Here is a 13,744-nt window from a genome sequence, read left to right as displayed (position 1 = left end):
TTGGATCCCATCGAACCGATTCATGATAAACCCTGATGAAACCAGCTGAGCTTGACATCCTTGGCGAAAATTGAAACATGGCGCTAAGAACTCGGAACACTAAGAGTTGTTGTTAAATCTTGGTCAGGATTTATTTCGCTGAAATCTTTTGAGAAAATCTTTCAAAATCAGTATGGAACTTTTGTCATGGTAAGAATGTATGGGCCTACACTTTATTTAAGACTTTCAGATAGTTGGGTTATCGTATCTCGTACCAATTTTTTTCTTTCATCATCTCAAAGAACAAACTCCCTTTTGCTTCTGTTGTTACTGAGGTTATACGATCAAGCAACAAAAGATATAGTGAGGTTATGGCGCTTTATATCACAGCTTAGCTTACGGGAGCTGAGTTTTCCCAAATTTTGGATAATATTTCTTCTTCTTCCTGATAAATCTCGATACCTCAACCTTAACTTTATAATGTCATTCTAAATCGGGTTTAATAATGCTTAAATCGTACTACTTATTTTTGCAATATTTTTGCCTTAATATGGTTTCTCTACCTTCATGCAAAGATACATATTTTAGCATTTTCTTTCCATGCAATTTGTTAAGATCTTGGCAAGATTTACCATTTTTTTAGTTTGTTTTCAATTAAGCAAACCCCCCCCCCATATCGCCTCAATTAACGTAAACGTACCTTGAGTGTGTTTAATGGGAAAGATCGAACTCACTTTTTGGTTTTATTGATAGCTGTCCGAATCAAGTTTTACGAATGCTCAATTTTGATTTTTAAAAATGCAAAGCCAATCTTAGCGTTCAAAATTCAAATTTAAGACTGTGATTATAACACGTTCAACAAAACATACGTTGTATATTGATTGTACTAATACCAGCTAATATAAGCTGCACATTGACCAATACATTTAATCTTATCCAATGAACGGTTTTAACTTAAACAAAGAAAACAACAATCAGGAATACATTATCGATTCGCAGGCTGATTTTTATGGTACCGACGAAAATGCATCAAGGAAAATAACGTTGCAACTATTAGCTGCAAGTCCTCGCCATGACACGAGAAGACCTCCAAAAGTTCCTCCGCCAATTCGGCCTTCGTCACGAGTGAACAAATCTGACGAGAACCGAGTCGATTCTAGAACCGAGGCAAAGTCTTCTGAGCTCCGAAGTCAATCAAAATCCGGCTCGCGACCCAACACAGCTGTCGGGATGAAGTCACGACCAACTTCGAGTAAAACTTCGGGTTTCTATTCCGCGACTACTTCGGCTATTCAAACAAACAAGCAAACGCCTGAAAACCCAACTGATAGTCGTGCTACAACTGCAACTCGACCCTCGACTGTCAAATCGGATGTTACGGGTCGTTCCAGAAGTTCTGCGACTGATGTCGGTAGAGATTCGGGGATCTCTTCGAATGTGGGTTCAAGGCAACAGCAACGTTGGCAAGGATCTCAGAGGTCGACTGTGAATGTCAACTCACGATTAGAAATCAGTTCAAATCTTTCAGGCAAGCCCGCCTAAATGCTCTCCAAATGAAATTCTTGATAACCGATTTTCGTTATGGTCCTTGTTCATCGTTGAAAAATATAATCCTTGTAGAGAATATCACTGCAAAGGCATAAGAAATCAGCAGTAACAAATTGTGAAAATATTTTTTCACCTCAGAACTGTTTATCTAAGCAATACCAAAAAATTTGGGCGTCGGTCTTTCAATATTTCACTTCTTTCAAGGCGAAAGTAGGTTTCTAGTTTGCCGACAACAATACAGTTTATAATAGTCATTCTCACAAAATTGTCGAAGTCAGCTCTCATTACAACTTTTAAGACTCATCCACCGATTTCAAAAATAAACCACTGTTCTTTAAGCATTTCGCAATCATGGCTTTAATCTTGGAGAGCGTAAATTTTTTGTAATTCAAAAATCAGGAATTCGGTTTTACACACCAATTTAAATGGCTAAATTTTTGGTGTATTATCCTTAAATGATTGTCAGATACTTGATTCCTCTATTTGCAGTCGTTTTCTAACAATTAACTTGGGTACCATGACTATGTTTATTAAAACGGCAGATCAACAGTTTAATGAATCAATTTTCATCAGTCCATTTCATTTTTCCGCACATGAAAAGTACGTTTCTATTCTCCCCATTTTGGTCAGGTAACAGTAAAAAATCGTGATTGATGATGATAATTATATCATCTAAATAGACGCGTTTGAAATATTTCACTTTACTCTGGTGAATTTAAAGTTCTCTACAGACATCCGAAACTCTCATGGTACTCTCAATTACAACTCCTGAGACTGACTAAGTGAGCCTGTATTTTATTTTAATGTTTTATTTATTTCTCAAGAGCGTTGAATTTACACAAGATCATCGCTTTTAAAACTATAAAACAACGATGCAGCATGATTGCCTGTGGTGTGATGCAGTATGGTGTGAAAATGCCTCGCAAGTAATGCAAACTCAGGACTCAAACAGGTTTCAGACAGAATATTTTTTAGGCTGACAATACTTATGCAACAATATTAATTAGACTGATAATTGCATGATCATATTTAGGGAGAGAACAAAACCAGGATAAAATCAGAAGCACAATTTTACTCTGAAAAAAGACTGATCAGTGTATATTTTTGCATGAACAGAATATGTACAAATGCAAAAGTGTCTATACATAGATTCTGGTTTTTTTTACACTGGTTCAGTAATGAAATGCTTCGGGCACTAAGCCCGGGTTATAGCTCAATTTAAGCGCTGAATCTATGGAGGATTAAATGAAACTACAAAGAATTTACCATATTTCCGTGAACAGATGTATAACCTCAACCTTAATATTATTTACAGGAAAAAAATTTTGCTAAGCGGCAGAGTCTATTTTGGGATAAAATGACGTTCAATTAAGTGTGAGGCTGCGATGGTTTTTTTGGGCTTGTAGCTATTTTTTTTGCATATGTGGGTTCAGACTTGAGGAGCAATTATGCTCATTTTGTGTCCTAATTGGATCGTATTTGGATATGATTGTTTGAAATGTTGTCGAATACTGCCCATCTGAATTAACTACGCTATACTAAATACTATACTATACTGTGCGGTAACCAAATCAGCACCGTGTTCTGTTAATCCTGGATATAATTTGAACGTCCGTTTCAGACTCTCTTCTCAGCCTGATCGAAGCAGCCGAGCGAGGAGACGAAGAGAAACTGAATGAACTCGTTAGCCAATCACAATCAACTTCGTCCTCCGGGGCTGCCTATGACGACAATGAGATGAAGAAACGACTAGGCCAGTTGAGAACACCGCTGCATAGAGCCGCTGGTTATGGTCAGCTGCCAGCTATACAACTTCTAGTTAAGGTTATTTATAACTCATAGTCAAATGGTTACACAGGAAAGTCAGGTCAATTATGAAGTATAATATGGAGTGTCTGACCAAAGAGTCTAAACCACAGTCTAGATATGACGTAAATTACGTCCAGTTACCCTCAAGGCTCCATTTTGGCAAGCAGAAAATTTAACAATTGTTGTCTCCATCGGCACTCATTTTTGTTTTAAATGCCATATCAATGCGCTTTATTTGACCTCCCAACTCATTGGGTAACATGATAAAAATGGGTTTTTTCTTCAAATCTCATGGTGGCGTTACCCCCTCACTGGGTGACGAAGCCAGAGCTTTTCGGGAGAGCTTTGCTTTGGTTCATTGCTCTTTGATAAGTTGTAAGCTCAAGCTCCGATCAAAGATGTGAGGTGCTACAATGGATACCCGTTGCTAACTCTAAGGAAATTTCCGTAATAGTTCAGAGGCTGATTAACGTCACATTTCACACTGAATTTCTTCTCAGGGTCAGTTCAAAAATTCATAAATCACAGAAAACGAAAGATGAATGGTTCCGAATTTTCCTCTGATTCAGAGAATTTCAGAATCACTGTACAGATTGTTCTGGAATGTTTCTGATTCTAAACTGAAAACTGAAAAGTTTCTGAATCTGTACTGTTACTAAACTGAACGTTAGGTAAGTACGGGTAAGGAGTGAACAAGTCTGTTGACTGCAGCACATAGGCCTTAGACAACCGACAAAACATATGTTGGACGGAAATAGTTTCAGAATTTTCCTGGTCACCCAAAAATGTTAATAAAGACAGCCAAAGCACAATACACAAAATATATTCTTATCTCAGCAAAATTATGATTAGTCAAAAGTTTTACCATTGTGTTTTTGATTTCCTAATTTGACAATTCACCCAATAAGTAATTCATAAATTGGCCAAAAATGCCGCGGAATAAAACTTTTAGGAAATTAGTTCTTAAACGGTTTAGTAATTAGACCCCATTTGTCCAATTTTGTACGTTAATGATTGGTTCTTATCGTGGTCTCGAGCACGAGCAACATGAAATTTATTATTTTATTAATTGAATTCAAAATGGCCTTAAAGTACAACAATTCACAGGTATTTATAGTCGCTATCAGTATGAAAACTTACAGGACCGTCTAGATATAGAGAAACTGATAATGGTTAATTTACACCTTAAGCATGAACTATTTTCTCCCCTTGCCGAATATGGCAATTATTAGTGAATTTTTTTGCCCTCAACACATTGATCTCCTGACCTGAAAACGTGTCATTAGTATCTACAGGGAGGAGCATCGAGTTGGTTTATGGTCATCACTGATGGTGGGACCGTTGAGTTAATCGCACAAATTTATGGTTTCTGTTCACTGAAAAACTTATGGTATGAAAAAAATTTGAAGCAACGATTCCGTTCAACTTAGTAGCCTTTAAATAGATTTACTTCACCAACATCAGGTATGAAAGTTTTGTTGATATCGAAGTTTTAACCTTAACTCTAAGTTCTAATCTTCGGGATATATCACATCCTCCCTCATTTTTTAACGCAAATTTGTAGGGATAGCTTCTCAAAATCTGTCTGGTTGTTTCTTATTTATGCTGCTCCTTCAATTACTGAAATTTCTTCAGATTGTGAGTCAGTAGATTACTGATCACTAGGTTCAGTCTTGATGTTATCAGATTCCAGTCTTGCAATTTGGTTGTCACTGAAAAGCTCTGTCTTGTATGAACTCCCTCGCAGGATGAATGAGGTATTCATTCCCTTGTGTATAATGAAGGTAGCTGGATGTTGATGTGCTCGTTGGTTTGAAGAGGACTGGTTCACATAGATCAAAATCAGTGACTGCTGGAAGTCTCACTTTCCGTCCTAGATCTAGTTCCACAGGAGTTTGCCCCGCGTCTTGGAAGTAATTCGAAGTGTCATTAGAGCCCGCTGTAGGAAAGCGCCAAATGAGACATTAAGATTTGGACTCCAGACGAGTAAACTCAAAACTTTTGTACGCTTCTGCTTCCACGGTGGTTATAGGTCAATAATTGATCTTAAATTGATGCTCTTTGAAAATATGTACAAATATTTAAACAGAGCTTGAACTTAGATTCTCTACAAATAGATTTCAATCTTGGTTGGAAGTTTCGGCCCATTGAGTTAAGATACTAAATCATCGCGGAATTGAAGCCAACCTCTTCTCCGCCCCCTTCCAGTAAATTATGTACCTCTCAATTACAGAGCACGTGCCATTACACAGAAAATGAGGGGTGCAACTTTTATGCATCCACTAAACTTGTGGTGAAAGCGGTGTGCAAACAGAAAAGATCCCGAAAACAAATTCTTTTAATGACTTTATGTCTTTCAGAACGTTATATTCATGTTGACTTATAATAACCTGAAAAGTTGATAAATTGATATATTAATAAGTGAAGCACTGCTATAGCCCGCCCTTCCATACCCAAAAAAACTGAGGCCTAACAACTGTATTCAAATATTTTTCTTTGTTAGCTGTTACAGAGACTTTGTTTCATTAGATAATAATGCTCAGCAAATTATTAGCTGCAAAGTTTGGTTATCTTTGGCAGTAGCTTCGTGTTTTTAGTCAGATTGCATAAATATAAATATGCATTTGTTTTATGCTCTACTTAGATACGAGACCAAAGTAACCTCTGATCTTAATTTCAAATTACAAGAGGTCCGTTGGCCAGACCTACCCCGCAAAATTGTTTTTCCCTCGTCTTGTCAGACTAAAGTGACGTGCGATCACATTTTTGTCCAGTAGTTGTCCTAACTTATTATCACTATTCATAATCAGGTGTTTGTGCGTGTTATTTGTGTTCCGAACGCACTTAGTGGGGGGAGAAACAAAATGCTCAGGTGCTTTTCTTTCAGTCAATTTTAGCCGATTGATATATTCATCGAGTTGTGAGGTGTATCATAAGAAAGCCCATCAAGCTTAGTATTAGGAATTAAAAAATATTTTGAGCAGATATTGAGGCTCTAAGTTTTTGTGAAAATTTGATATTTGACGTAATTTTGTTCACTGTTAATCAATTGAGATTTTTTGTACCAAATTATGGTGTCAAATTTATATTTTACGCAAAATGTGGAACAATAACCAACTCTAAATAGATCAGCAGCGATAGAAAGGCTAAGTTTAGGCTGATACGGGAGATCTACAATCAAAAAGATTTGAAATCTATTGTTGTTAAAATCTCTTGTCAATTTTAGACAGTCATGCTCCCACCAAATCTCCTTAAATGAAAAATGTTAATGAGGCCCAACAGAAATAAATATTGTTTTCAGGGAAAATTCGTGATTCTATGGCTTCGACCCTGTGTTTTTGTAAATTTTTGATGAAATTTTGAGATTTGCCTGCTTTTGTTGCATTTATTGTATTTCTATGACCAATTCGCATAAGTAAGACGTGCAGTTGGTTTCCTAAGGAGGACTAAATGAACGTATTTAGTGCTTTGAGTCGGCTCAAAATATCTGTTATCTTTCTGAAAGTATTTTTGCAAAAATAAAAAAAAAATTTTTCAGCATTTTAACTTTTTAAACTTTTTTGGACTCTTGTAGGTCAAATCACTTAAAAAGAGCTCTCAACTTTTTTCTACTGATCAGTCGGTGCTTTTATGTTTTAGCCATTCCTTTTAATAATTTGATACTACGAGCTATCATAAAAACGTTTTTTTAATGGCTAGTTTGTTTTTTTCGAAAAATTGTCTCATTATCACATTAATATTTGTTATTAGCGTTTAAAACATCCTTGATTGAAATTTTGGAAACAATTTCAGCCAATAGATCATGATTGCAATAGTTTCAACACCTTCTTCTTGCATATTTCTTTGGAATTTCCCATTTTTGTCGGTATTTTTCGTTCTTTCTTTAAACTCAATATTTATTCTGATTAATGAAAGATCTCATTATTTTCCTACTGAGATAAAAACGAAATTTTTCAAAGCTGTCAGTTGATTTCTAAAGGTTTTAATTATCCTAATACTGTTTGTTTTCAGACACTTTAGAATGTTTTTCAACACGGCTTTTTTTGTTCTTCTTTTTGTTAACTTACATCTTAGTCTCATCAACAATAAATCCTATCTGTTTTCCTGTAATGCCTATCTGCTTTCCCCCTGTTTTTTCCTTTTTTGACTTTTAACGTATTCTCGTCAATATTAGGTCCCATTGATTTTCAAATGAGACCAATGTGAATATAAGCAATAGTGGGACCAATGTGGACATATCTAAAAAAACAAATAATCTATTCAACTGAAATAATGCATAAAATTCAGTCATGAGCTGAAGAACTTAATGGCTTCAATACTTTGTGTTTTCGTAAACTGTTTGTGAATTTTTGAGTTTTTCTTTGTCTCTTGTTATTTTCTAGTGCTGTCTTATCTCACCAAAGACATGTGCTTTTGGTTTTTGATAAGTTGTTTGTAAGTCTGTGTAGGATTCTTTGTTAAAAACAAACTGCTTTTTTGTTTTAAATTAATTCGATAAAAAATAAATGGTTTTCTTAATGAAACGTGCTCCTATTTTCTTTTTTGTCGAATTTTTACTTGGTCTCACTAAGAAAAGATCCCATCTGTCTCTTAGTTAAGAACAAATGAAGGTGTGTAATTTTGGTTTTATCTAACATTGATTTTGTTACTAATTGCTTTTAAAACTAGATTTTGACTTTTTGCCGTAAACAATTGTATGGTTTTTATTGTCTCGTAGATTTTTTTAATTAATGGCAGGTCCATGGGCGCAGGTCATAATTTAGATGTTTGTGTAGCAACTTTCTCTCTCCAATATCTAGTTTCAAATATGTCTTCATTTGGTTAACAATTTAGTCAAAAATATAAATTAGCGAGGTGGTCGGACCATTACATCCAACCGCGCATTACCGAGCGCCCTTCTTCGGATTTTTAGCGGTCAAACTCTTCATAGGTCAAAATTTTTGTTCGTTTACAAAAAAGAGTTGACCTCTGGTTGGTATTAACAACGTTCATTAACAGACCATGTTAGACAAAAAAATTTCCGTCTGTATAAACTTTTTCGCGCGTTTCCTCATTACGTAATTTCGAGCACTCATTACCCCATTCCGATTAAAAATGTTCTGATCACACAGATACTTTGGTCAATAACCTCAATTTGGTCATGTACTATACCATATTGCGATAAAAAATATTGGTAAAATTTATAAAAATGCATATTCTTTAACAAAATGTCAAGGAACAAAAGATGGTCGGTTGATAATATGCTGAACTAAACCAAACAGATTTCAGTTATGAAAATGTCAAATAAGAGTATTCCTTCTCATTGTTGACATTTGCAGTTTTAAATGATGTACTCTCTTCGTCTTTTGACACCTCCAAAACAATCGAACAAGAAGTGGCAGGAACCGGGGCACTCTTCGTTCTGTCAGGTTTCCGGTTTCGGTAAGTTAATTTTGCTGGTGATGGTTGTTTTTCGACATTGATATCTTGGGGTGTAATCGGCTCAATTGCAAAGTCTATGTAGTCATAATCGATGGAATTGGCAACAACGGGATCGCGGCTAGACAGTGGTCTTAAAAAAAAAGAAAATTTATCGAGGCCCACGCTGGCAAAATTATGCTGTCCGTTGAGTACAGTAACCATAATGGTCTAGTTACAGGTACAATTATTTGAATGAATTGACTTTTGTAGTGAAACATATATTCTAGACTTTTGGTTGCTCATATTTGGTTGCGACTTCTTGTCAGATGTTTTTGGGAAAGAGTAACTCTCAGGTTTTTGGCGGTAGTTTTAATCATCAGCAAATGTCATGCTTTTCTTGAGTTCCAAAGGTCATTGGGAACATGCTCCAAGAAGGAGGGCAGGGGGTTGAAGATCATCTTGTCGTTTGATCCGATATCCTTGAGCCTATATAATTGGAAATGAAAACACTGTAAGGGTAATAACATCATAGGGGGTGGATGTAGCACATGTTGCCTAAGACCGGAGCGAAAATTTGAGTTAAAGAAACTACGGGGAAAAAACCCGTGCGAGGCCGGCGACAGGACGCAAGAACGAGCCGTAAGCCGTTTTTACTTTGGCAACTCGTACTTCACCGTCTCATCCAGGGGATGTTTCCACAACTCTTCCAAGGGGCCAGATTCCTCTCGCGTCAAGTCCTTGAGTACCCACACAACATCTCCTAATTTCAGAGGAGGCTGGTTGTTGTCTGTCCATTTACGTCTCTTGAGTAATGTCGGCAGGTACTCCTTAATCAAACGCCGCCACACGTGGTTCATCAACTGCTGCACGTGCTTCCAGTTCTTAAAACTAGCTGGCTGTTGGTCTCCAAAGTTTCCGGGTGGCAAGGAACTGTAAGGGCGTTGAATGAGGAAATGGTTAGGAGTGAGTGGTTCTTCGTTTTCAGGCTGATCAGCAACGTTTGTCAAGGGTCTGGAATTAAGGATTGCTTCGACTTCTACCATTATTGTCTCAAAGATGTCGAAGGAGAGACGCTTAGATCCTAGAATGATTAAGAGTGTCCTTTTGGCGCTCTGAATCAATCGCTCCCACACGCCACCGAAATGAGGGCCGTATGGTGGGTTAAATTTCCATGTGGTTTTGACTGCAGCCAGGGCTTTATAAATCTTGTCTTTGTCTAAAGCCTTAACCGACTTCTTCAGCTCTTCGGAGGCGCCAACAAATGATTTTCCGTTATCGCTGTACAATAAAATAGGTTGGCATCTTCGGCAGGTGAATCGTCGATATGCATTGAGGAAGGTGTCTGTATTTAAATCTGGACATGTTTCTAAATGGACTGCTCGCGTATCGAGGCATGTAAAAATAAGTCCATAATGTTTCCCGATTTTGCTTTGCTTGTCCTCAATATAAAACGGGCCAAAAAAGTCCAGTCCTGTGTTGGCAAACGGAAATTTGGTTTCTTCTGTGGGCAAGCGGAATGCAGGAAGTGGGGCCATTATTGGTTGTATATTTTGTGTGTCAAAACGGCGACACAGAAAACATCGGTATTTTATTGAAAGTAGTGTTTTTCGAAGTCCAATGACGTAGTAGCGTTGTTGTACGAAAACTTTGACCGGTTCTGTGGCTTGATGAGCACAAATTCTGTGCGCATGTTCAAGGTATAGTCTAGCAATCTTTTCCTTTGCGTCCAAGATTATTGGACATTTTCCGATCTCCAATTCTGTTGGAGCAAATAAGAGACGGCCACTAGATCGTAGGAGTCCGTTTTGGTCAATTATTGGATTTAAGTTTCTCAATTTGCTCTTGGCGTCTAATTTTTGTGTTCTTTTTAATGCGTTGATTGTTGAGGAAAAAGCATTGTTTTGAGACAACTTCAGCAGAAAATTTTGAGATAAACAAACATCATCTTTTGTGTATTGGTTTTTGTCGGAACGATTCTTCTTAGCTCTGTAAATTAAATTGAAGACAGTTGCAAGGGTTAAAAGTAGCTTATTCCATGTTGAAAAGCGGTTTGGGTCTAGATCAGGTTTGATTGGTGTTTTTGTATTTCTGGTTACGGCACCTACGGTTGAAATCTTTTTCAAATCCTTCCAAGAACTTTCAGTGTTTTGCAAAAATTGTGGTGCTGTAAGCCATTTCGGGGGATTTCTGATGGCTCAAGGCCACGCGTTCCATGGTCGGCTGGATTAAAATTAGTTGGGACATGATTCCACTCATCAGTTTTAGTTGTTCTCTTAATTTCTTCGAGTCGATTTGAGACGAAAACGTTTTGTTTCTTAGTTGAACTGATCCAATCTAAGACAACACGACTATCAGTCCACAAGTAGACTTTTTCAAATTTTAATGTCATTTCGGTTTCTATCAATGTGCGGAGGCGTGTACCTAAAACGGCTGCTTCGAGTTCTAATTTTGGCACACTAATTTGTTTTATTGGTGCAACTTTGCATTTTCCGAGCAGAAAAGATGTTTGAAAGATTTCGTCCTGTTTTTGGGTGCAAATGTAAGCAACTGCTGACACTGCAACGGTTGAGGCGTCAACAAAGACATGGAGCTGGTGATTATTTTCGTGATTCGTTGAGGAGTTCAACCATCTGGGGATTTCGATATCAGGCATTGCAAAGTAACTATCGAGCACTTTTTGTAGGTTGGAATGAAGTTCTACGGGAAGTGGTTCATCCCATTTCTTACCTAGCTTCCAGACTTGTTGTAAAAGCATTTTGATTCTAATTGTGAGCGGGGACAAAACTCCTAGGGGATCGAAAATTGTTGATACTAAGCTGAACATTTTCCTTTGTGTATACTCACTTGCATTTCGGGGAAAATGTTCTAATGTCTTCATTAGAAAACAGTCAGTTCTGGTATTCCATTTCTGACCGAGGACTCTATTGATCTCTTTCAGTTCATCTCGATCTTCTTGCTCAATGAACCTTAGGGCTTCATGTTTGTTTGACACAAATTTTGGTCAAGCGAAAGCCACCTTTATGAAGGCTATCTTTAGTCTGGTTAATGCTGTCAATTGCTTCTTCTATAGACGGCAAAGAATGGATATAGTCGTCCATATAAAAATGATTCTTTATTGCATTAACTGCTTTTGGAAATTCAATTGCATTATCTTCTGCGCAACGGGTCAGAACGAAAATTGCACAAAATGGGGAGCAGGTTGCTCCAAAAATTAATCTGGTGAACTGGTATTGGTTAACCATCTCTTCATTGGGCCAGAGAAAGCGTAATGCAGATTGGTCCTCATGCCTTATTGCTATCTGCATGAACATGCCTTCGATATCAGAGAGAATGGCAACTGGGTTTTCACGAAATCTCAGAAGAATTCCTACCAAGTTGTTCAGCAAATCTGGTCCTGTGATCGAATTGGAGTTCAAAGATTGTCCTCTAAACTTGGCCGCAGCATTTGCTACTCTGCGCACTTTTCCGGGCTTGTTTGGATTAACCACTGGGTGATGAGGCAAATACAAATTTTCTCGTGTTCTGGCTGCTGCATTTCAACTGGCTTGACATAAAATTTTTGAAGATCTGTTGTGAGAGTTTGCTCATACAACTCTTTCAATTGGAGGTCATTACTGAGTCGCTTCTGAAGACTTTTCAGCTGGCTGAGAGCTGCAAAATAATTATTTTCAATTCTCAATGGTTTTTTCCAAGGCAGTCCAATTTCGTACCTCTCACCATTGTAGCTGATTGTTTTGTTCAATATATCAAGGGCTTCCCTGTCAACGGGATTTTTAGATTCAGGCTCGGGTTGAGTTCCTTCAGCTTCAATTTTCCAGAATTGCTCAAGCAATTCATCAAGAGGCTGATCGTCGGAGCTTCTTCGTGATACGTGGTACACGTACTGTTTCTGCTGGTGAGATCGTTGTTTGGGTTGCTTTTGCACTCTTTCATACTCTCCAGCTAGGGTCCATCCAAGCCTCGTCTTTACGCCGAAAGGCTGGTTTTTAGTTGCCGGGATGACTTCAACTGGATGTGTGAAAGCAAAAGTGTTTATTCCCAAAAGGGCACCGATTTTGCCTTCAGCTATTTCTGGGAAGTGAATGTGACGGAGTTCTTTGAATGCATCGCAAAGTTGGTTGAGTTCAAATGTATTAGCTGGTGCTACATTTAAACAAGGAGTGCTATAAGTGGTTGTAATTTGAAACTTTTGATCCAAATTTTCGTAGGATGCAACTGTCACTTGTTCAGAAATTTTTGAAAGTGGCATATCGTGCTCTGTGTTAAAATACTGAAGCGTAGTTGCTTCTTGATCTTCGCATGGAAGAGCAAGGAACTCCGTGATTTTGTCAAGTATGAAAGTAATTTGGCTTCCTGGATCGATCAGAGCGTACGTATCGAAAGTTTTTTTTGCCGTTTAGAAAAGATACTGGGATAAGTTGAAGTTGTTCGAACCATTCTTTTGGTGTAGACTGTAGATGATTCACGCTAAAACTTTGGTTGGCATTGTTCAAATTAGCGCGCTGAAATGGATTCTGATTTTTGTTTGCAAAAGACTGTCCGTAGCGGCTCTTCTGTAATTTGGATGAGGCGCTTGTGTTGTTGTTACTTCCTGGTTCACATTGCTGTTTGACAAGCTGATTTGCTTTGTTGGTAACACTTGTACCTGTGGAATTGCTGGTGGCAAAAGCAGCTGGTGGACGCTTGATAATTTTAGCTGGGTCATGCAGTGTTGTGTGGTGGTATCCGCTGTATGTTTGGCAGCGTTTTGTTGATGGGCAGTTTTGTTTCTTGTGTTTATTGCTCAAACAGTTCGAGCAAAGATTGCTCTTGCTTACAATGTCAAATTGCTGGTTTGGGCTGCATTGTTGGTAATCGGGACAGCTCGCTAGTATATGATTTCCTCGACATTTTTCGCAAGAACGCTTTCGTTGATTTGAGTTGTTTAGGGGTGGAAATGGTGGAGCGCTAGGTGGTTTCACATAACCGCTACTGCTTATTGCTGTTGACTGATTTAGGCTAGTCGGCT

At 37.8% G+C, this 13,744-nt stretch overlaps 2 protein-coding genes across 4 annotated transcripts in view; one reads left to right on the top strand and one right to left on the bottom strand.

Moving 5' to 3' along the window:
- Positions 1-828: 828 nt before the first annotated feature.
- The window catches only part of LOC142350361 (uncharacterized), a 187,519-nt gene continuing 174,603 nt past the window's right edge, over positions 829-13,744 (top strand). The window contains exons 1-2 of the mRNA XM_075402201.1: positions 829-1,507; positions 3,149-3,351. Coding sequence (XP_075258316.1) covers positions 919-1,507; positions 3,149-3,351 — 792 coding nt within the window. The 5' untranslated portion in view covers positions 829-918. The remainder of the gene's footprint in view (positions 1,508-3,148; positions 3,352-13,744) is intronic.
- The window catches only part of LOC142350643 (uncharacterized), a 28,058-nt gene continuing 19,276 nt past the window's right edge, over positions 4,963-13,744 (bottom strand). For 2 of the 3 annotated variants that reach the window (XM_075402552.1, XM_075402553.1), the window contains exon 6: positions 8,434-8,887. In XM_075402552.1, coding sequence (XP_075258667.1) covers positions 8,605-8,887 — 283 coding nt within the window. In that variant the 3' untranslated portion in view covers positions 8,434-8,604. Of the gene's footprint in view, positions 5,276-8,433; positions 8,888-13,744 lie in introns of those variants that run through there. The other variant, XM_075402554.1, reaches the window with a different exon arrangement.

The sequence above is a fragment of the Convolutriloba macropyga genome, chromosome 12 (genome assembly GCF_964194025.1).
Source record: "Convolutriloba macropyga chromosome 12, txConMacr16.3, whole genome shotgun sequence".
NCBI classification, from domain to species: domain Eukaryota; kingdom Metazoa; phylum Xenacoelomorpha; order Acoela; family Convolutidae; genus Convolutriloba; species Convolutriloba macropyga.
This window is presented reverse-complemented; position numbering and strand designations above follow the sequence as displayed.